At 30.6% G+C, this 6,878-nt stretch overlaps 3 protein-coding genes across 3 annotated transcripts; all 3 read left to right on the plus strand.

Annotated features, from left to right (window-relative positions):
* Window positions 1-413: 413 nt before the first annotated feature.
* On the plus strand, window positions 414-3,037 carry LOC126682889 (putative F-box/FBD/LRR-repeat protein At1g78760). Its single transcript, XM_050378656.2, has 3 exons — window positions 414-1,442; window positions 1,951-2,094; window positions 2,355-3,037. Exons 1-3 carry the CDS (start codon window positions 510-512, stop codon window positions 2,667-2,669), a joined length of 1,392 nt encoding a protein of 463 aa, XP_050234613.1. The 5' UTR covers window positions 414-509; the 3' UTR covers window positions 2,670-3,037.
* Window positions 3,038-4,554: 1,517 nt separating this feature from the next.
* Window positions 4,555-5,569, plus strand: LOC126680032 (F-box/FBD/LRR-repeat protein At1g51370-like). The gene has a single exon (XM_050375066.2). It carries the CDS (start codon window positions 4,710-4,712, stop codon window positions 5,160-5,162), a length of 453 nt encoding a protein of 150 aa, XP_050231023.1. The 5' UTR covers window positions 4,555-4,709; the 3' UTR covers window positions 5,163-5,569.
* LOC126682008 (putative F-box/FBD/LRR-repeat protein At5g22670) lies at window positions 5,200-6,673 on the plus strand. Its single transcript, XM_050377564.1, has 4 exons — window positions 5,200-5,301; window positions 5,474-5,575; window positions 6,011-6,154; window positions 6,446-6,673. The coding sequence occupies exons 1-4, from the start codon at window positions 5,200-5,202 to the stop codon at window positions 6,671-6,673; spliced, it is 576 nt and encodes a 191-aa protein (XP_050233521.1).
* Window positions 6,674-6,878: the final 205 nt, after the last annotated feature.

Consider the following 6,878-nt stretch of genomic DNA (forward strand, 5'->3'; position numbering starts at 1 on the left):
CAAATTATGTTGCAGTATGTTTTAATCCGTACTAGTTTGATTGTGCCAAAGATGAGAAAAAGAGATTATAAATTAATTATTGCAGTGGATTTTGGTCCGAGGAATAAATGGAAGTGGCAGTGGTTAGTTAGATGTTTTTCTTTTCGCACATAAAAATTTTGCTATCAAATTAATCTTACATTATAATAAGGAATGTCAGGTTAAGTCCGTTTAATTGACATAAAATGAGATTCACTTTTCAATTTCAGTTCAACTAAGGGTGTCATAATTGAAATTAAGGTATATTTTAATTTTTTTTATTCGAATTTAAATAAATGGCTATAATTGAAATTGAAAATAAAAAAATAGGCTAATTTGACGATTTTAAAAGTTTGAGTCGTAAACAAAATAAGTCGAAAGTGTGAGATCTTTTTCAATGATTAAGCCAAAAAAAAAAAACGCAATCAATTATATTTTGATTCCAATGTTAACAATGATTCTCTAAACCCTAATTCCATCATCGCCAACAAATGAGTTCTGAATCAAAAAGACAAATATATTTGGAGAATGCATATGAAGATAGGATCAGCAAATTACCAGAGGCAATTCATTGTCAAATATTGTCATATCTCTCAACAAAAGATGCCGCCAAAACGAGCGTTTTGTCGAGGAGTTGGAGACACGCATGGACCTCTCTTGCCGATCTTGATCTACACAGTCCACGCGACGTTAATCGAAAATCATTCGTGGATTTTGTTAACAGGGCGCTGACGGTTCGCTCATTCCCAATTATCAAAAGATTTAGACTAAATATTCAAGGAGATTGTTCAAGTTCAAACGTAAAGTCATGGATTGAAGCTGCGGTTTCATATAAAGTTGAGGAACTGGATCTTTGCATCGGACAAGGAGGCGTTGATCTTCTTGGTCGTCTTTTCAGCTGCGAATCTCTTAGGGTTTTAAAGTTTGAGGGACGTGGTGGTTTTATTATTCGTAACAGTTATTTTCCAGGAACTATGTCTATGCCGAATCTCAAGATCCTTCGTCTTGATACAATCGAGTATTCGAGTGATTTTACCATAGAAAGGATGCTATCGTGTTTCGTTAATCTTGAAGAATTGATTTTCTATAGATTGATTGATCATACTGTTAAGGATAAGACTATCCATGTCCAGTCTTCTTCATTGAAAGTTTTAAAGATTCACATGTTGAGTGGATGCTATATGAAAAAGACTAGGGTTGTCGTTGATGCGCCTAAACTTGAATTTCTTGAGCTTTATAGTTTTGGTTGTCTAATACTTGACATTGAGGCTAATTCATGCTCAATAGTTGATGCGGTTTTGTATCTTAAATCATATATATGGAGTTACCCTAAAGAGGCCGCAATTCAATCAGCTGTAGCTCGATTTGTCGCGAGTATCTCCAGTACTGTTAAAGTTTTAGCCTTATCTCCAGATATTTTGCAGGTAAGTGTGTGTTATTTATCCTAAGGTTGAAGAGAAACTTCTAGGATCCTACACTGTTTTCATTTTCAGTTTTCTTTGGAAATTTCATAACTTTATATTTTTAACTTATCAATGAATTTGACACAAAAGATCAATTAAGGCTAAATTCATAATTTAAAAAAAAAACACCATAAATTTGATATTTTGACTCGGTTTATATCCTCAAATAGAATGACAGAAAATGATTTGAACATTATATACAAATTTAAGTGGCGGAAAATTATTAAACAATTGGAAGCTGGAGGGATAAAACGAGTTAAAATATCGGGTTCATAATGTTTTTCTTTCAAAACATGAGTTTCGCCTTTATTGATCTTTTGTGTCAAGTTCAAAGGGTAAAATAAACATTTATAATATAATTTATTCTTTTAAAAGATGGATAGTTGATCCTACGGATATTGAAAATGTCGTTTTTCTTTTATTTTGGCAACCAGGCTTACTTTTGCATCTAATTAATTTTCGCTTTCAGGACCTTTTTGATGCATCCAACAACAATATGCCTTGTTTTCCCAACTTGAATCAGTTGGTGGTAAAATATTTCCAAAGTGGCATGTCAAATTTGCTTGATATGCTCAGAATATTACCAAATTTAAAAGTTCTTGTACTCACTAAGGTTAGTACCATCATCTGTATGTAAATGATCAGTGTGTAAATTATATGTTTTTGCTGAAGCAACATTAGCCGCAAAAATTAATCTCATTTCACAGAATTATCATTATATTTTCTATTTCTTTTATGCAACAATTTTAAAATTGCTACTAATTAACTGATGTTGTCATTCCCACGTTATATGTGTTCCTCTGCAAATCACTTGTCGTTATTCAATGTCGAACGATGTTAACTTCAACCGCAGTAATTCCTCTCTTTTTGCAGGTTTATGAAAATTTTGTTTTGTCGAAATCTTGGGATGATGAACAAAATGTTGTGCCCCAGTGCTTGAAATCATCTATCGAAAGAATTGAATTTAAGGGATACACAGGCTTTTCAGGAGACATGGAAATTCTAAAATACATCCTGAGAAACGCAAAGGCCTTGAAGAAATTTTACATTTCAGCGTTTTCTTCGCAAGATTCTCAGGAACCGTTCAAAGAAGAGCTTTTAAATAAGGTATTAGTGTTGCCAAAGACATGTCAAGTTAAAATTGAACACTCTATGGGTATTCCATATCAGTTTCATGCTGCTAAATAAGGCTTAGTTGTATGGTATAAAGATTTTTGATAAAAATATCAAAAGGGTGATGATAATAATATATGGATATCAACAACAAAATTGCTGACGAAATTTTCATACAAACATCTTCAAAATTTTGAAAACTATTCAATTATATTTCCTCTGCAACAAAAGACTGAAAATCGTAAACACGCCATTTTTAAAATTTTGAGCTGGATTAATTTCGTCTATTAATCGGTGCAGTTAACCCTTATAAAAAAGGCTTAATTCCTTAAAAAACCTCCACCTTGTATTTTTTTTTCGTTTATACCCTGACCTTGTAAAAACACCATTTGTACCCAATTTTGAGTTTTTATGTTTCATCTCTACCCAAAAGCATTAAATTGTACTCTTTTCATTTAAAAAAGAGTTTAAAACAATCCTTTATTTTTAACTTATATACTATTTAGATATTAATGTTATTAATAGTACAAAAATACCATTTTCTTTAAAAAATTGAAAATAATTTTAATTTTTTTTTATTTTTTTTAAAAAATATTTCCGAATTTTTTTTAAATTTTTAATTTTTTTATTTCTTTTAAAAAATGTTTCCGACAAAAAAATTTAAAATAACAATAATTTTTTTATTTTTTTATAAAATTAAAAAAATTAATTAATTATTTGGATGTATTTGATTATTTTTTAAGTTTAAGAATTTATTTGTATTTTTAAAAATAGAAAAAAATATGTTTTAAACTCTTTTCCAAATGAAAAGAGTACAATTTAATGCTTTTGGGTAGGGATGAAACATAAAAACTCAAAATTGGATACAAATGGTGTTTTTACAAGGTCAGGGTATAAACGAAGAAAAAGTACAAGGTGGGGGGTTTTTAAGAAATTAAGCCTATAAAAAAACATGGAATTTTTTTTGTAAAAATTCATACCATTTTTATGATTTCACTTCACACCTTGTGTCAAAAAGTTAAAGAATTAGATCTTTATTGAATTAAATTTTATCTTTTTTGGTCCCTGAACTTATAAAAAATTTGGTTTTAAGTCCTTCACTTAAAAAAAGGTCTAATGGTGAAAAAAAAATTTACGACTTGTTGCAATTTAATCTAATTCTTTTAATTTTTATAATAATAGATAAATTGCATTTTTGTGTTGTAATAATAGTCAAATAGATTGTCAAACTAATTATTTTAAAAGGAAATTCTTACCTAGTCACAGTCCATGAATTTTTCATAAATCTATACTATATATAAAAGCACGGATGGGGGGGGGGGGGGGGGACGGGCCCATTTACGTTAATGTCCTCAAAACTATTTTAATTATCATTAAATAATAATTATTATATCTAAATATTAGCTAATTTAAATGACTTTTAATTCAATTAAAATACTCTTCTATCTTATTCTATCTAAATATTAGCTAATTTAAATGACTTTTAATTCAATTAAAATACTCTCCTATTTTATAGAATTGTCAATCATATCTACCACTGCAATATTTAGATTCAATTTTCTAATTCCATCTCTTATATCTCTAATACTTTCTACCTCTTTGTCCCTAATACTCTCTACGGTGGTGGTTGATTTTTAGAGCTACTATCTAAAACAACTTAATTGATACATATACATAGTATTAGTATAGATTATAGTTTAGCAGAATTGTAACTAATATAATTAATATAATACTATACATACTTCTATAATAAATTACAAATAATTAATTTTAAAAATTAATAAATTGAAATATTAACAAAAATTCTAATTAATTTGCTATTAATTATAATAAAATAAATTGTTAAAACATTAATGAACTTACTTAATATATAAATTGACGAGTTACATTACGAGTCACGTGCGTAGCACGTAATGCGAAACTAGTAAATAAAAATGCAAGGTGAGAGTTTTTTAAGAAATTAAGCTTTAATTATATTCCCATTCCGTTGGTTAAAAGAAAATATTCGCATTCCGTTATTGACAAGGATTCTCCAAACCCCAAAACCATCATCGCCAACATTCCATCTTCCACACAAGTAGGTTCTGAATCAAAAAAGACAAAAATATTGGGATAATGAATAAAGACAGGATCAGCAAATTACCAGAAGGAATTCATGGTGAAATATTGTCATATCTCTCAGCAAAAGATGCTGCCAAAACCAGCGTTTTGTCCAGGAGTTGGAGACACACATGGAGTACTTCTCTTGCCAGTCTTGATCTACCAAGTCCATTCGTCGATTTCGTTAACCGGCCTTTGAGGGTTCACTCATTCCCATTTATCAAAAGATTTAGACTTAAAGTTGGAGGATATTGTCCAAGTCCAATCTTAAAGTCATGGATTGAAGCTGCGGTTTCATATAAAATTCAGGAGCTGGATCTTTGCGTCCAACAAAGACGTTTTCTGGTTCCCGGTCATCTTTTCAGTTGCGAATCTCTAAAGGTTTTGAAGCTTCGGGGATGGGAATGTTTTATTGGTACGAGTTGTCTTCCGGAAACTATTACCGAATCTCAAGATCCTTCGTCTTGAATTTATCAACTTTCCAAGTGATTCTATCGTTGAAAGGATGTTATCGAGTTTCGTTAATCTTGAAGAACTGGCATTCTATAAATTGAATGATCATACTGCTAAGACTAAAACTATCCACGTTCGGTCTTCTTCATTGAAGGTTTTAAAGATTAACATGCTTAATCAATTCCCAACTCAAAATTACTAAGTTTGTTGTTGATGCGCCAAAACTTGAATTTCTCGAGCTTGATTGTTATCGCTGTATAAAAGTTGATATTAAGGCGAATTCATGCTCTATAGTTGATGCGGTTTTGTATAGTTCATCTATGCAGAGTTACCCAAAAGAAGCCGCTATTCAATCAGTTGTAGTTCAATTTGTCACGAATATCTCCAGTACTGTTAAAATTTTAGCCTTATCTCGGCACATTTTGCAAGTATGTGTCGTTTATCCTAATGTTGAAGAGAAACTTGTAGGATCCTACAATGTTTTCATTTTCAGATTTTCTTTAGAAATTTCTGAAATTTATAACTTATCTTCAAATGACAAATTCATAGTTTAAAAAAAAGATTAATCTGATATTTTGGCTCGGTTTATCTCCTCAAATGGAATGACAGAATATGATTTGAGCATTATATTCAAATTTGAGCTTTAAATGGCGGAAAATTATAAGACAATTTGAAGCTAAAGGATAAAACGAGTTAAAATATCAAGTTCATAATGTTTTTTTTTTCAAAACCATGAGCTTGGCCTTCATCAATATTTTGTGTCAAGTTTAAAAGATGTAATTGATCCTACGGATATCCAAACTATCGCTTTTTTTTTTCATTTTGGTGACCCGACTTTAATCTTCCATCTAATTAATTTTCAGGATCTTTTTGATGCATCCAACAATAATGTGCCTTCTTTTCCCAACTTGAAGCAATTGGTGGTGAAATATATTATAAGTGGCATGTCATATTTGCTTAATATGCTCAGAATTTTACCAAATTTAAAAGTTCTTGTACTCAACAAGGTTAGTATACCATCATCTGTATGTATATGAGTGAGTAAATTAGATGTTTTTTGGCAAACAGTGTTTAGTCGTAATAATTAAACTCTTTCCACAGAATCATCGTCATATTTTCTGTTTATGTTCTTAAACTAGCGTTTTCATTCCCACGTTGTGTGTACCTATGCAAATTACTTGTCGCTATTCAATGTCGAACTATGTTATCATCAACCGCAATAATTGATTTCTTTTTGCAGATTCACGAACCTCTTTTTTTATCGGAATATTGATGATGAACAAAATGTTGTGCCCCAGTGCTTGAACTCATCCGTCGAAAGGCTTGAATTTAAGGGATACGGAGGTTGTTCAGCAGAAATGAAAATTCTAGAATACATCCTGAGAAACGCAAAGGCGTTGAAGAAATTTTACATTGTAGCGTACTGTTCTATCAATTCTGAGGAACCATACAAACAAGAGCTTTTAAACAAGTTATCCGTGTTGCCAAAGACATGTCAAGTTAAAATTGAGTGGCTTCGATATTGAGCTGTTATGGTTCTGTTTCTTTGTCAATTGAGGTCTTCCGTAATGATTTTAGTTTCCAATTTGATTTTTTAACGTGTTTGATGAATTTAAATATTGATCTTTAGCTCGCACTTTCATGTATCCGTTGTTCGATTAATGCTGCTAAATTGTGTTCTTAGCTTATCTCTATGATATTAAGATATTTGCTTGTTGAGTGCTTGCTATT

This window comes from Mercurialis annua, linkage group LG5 (genome assembly GCF_937616625.2).
Source record: "Mercurialis annua linkage group LG5, ddMerAnnu1.2, whole genome shotgun sequence".
In the NCBI taxonomy this organism is placed as follows: Eukaryota; Viridiplantae; Streptophyta; class Magnoliopsida; order Malpighiales; family Euphorbiaceae; genus Mercurialis; species Mercurialis annua.

Excerpts from the sequence above, each read along its gene's own strand:
- LOC126682889 (XM_050378656.2), top strand. The coding sequence starts at position 510 with ATGAGTTCTGAATCAAAAAGACAAATATATTTGGAGAATGCATATGAA. Across the intron at positions 1,443-1,950 it reads TATCTCCAGATATTTTGCAG|GACCTTTTTGATGCATCCAA; the intron begins GTAAGTGTGTGT and ends TTTCGCTTTCAG. Across the intron at positions 2,095-2,354 it reads AAGTTCTTGTACTCACTAAG|GTTTATGAAAATTTTGTTTT; the intron begins GTTAGTACCATC and ends CTCTTTTTGCAG.
- LOC126680032 (XM_050375066.2), top strand. The coding sequence starts at position 4,710 with ATGAATAAAGACAGGATCAGCAAATTACCAGAAGGAATTCATGGTGAA.
- LOC126682008 (XM_050377564.1), top strand. The coding sequence starts at position 5,200 with ATGTTATCGAGTTTCGTTAATCTTGAAGAACTGGCATTCTATAAATTG. Across the intron at positions 5,302-5,473 it reads TTCGGTCTTCTTCATTGAAG|AGTTACCCAAAAGAAGCCGC; the intron begins GTTTTAAAGATT and ends TCATCTATGCAG. Across the intron at positions 6,155-6,445 it reads AAGTTCTTGTACTCAACAAG|TGCTTGAACTCATCCGTCGA; the intron begins GTTAGTATACCA and ends GTTGTGCCCCAG.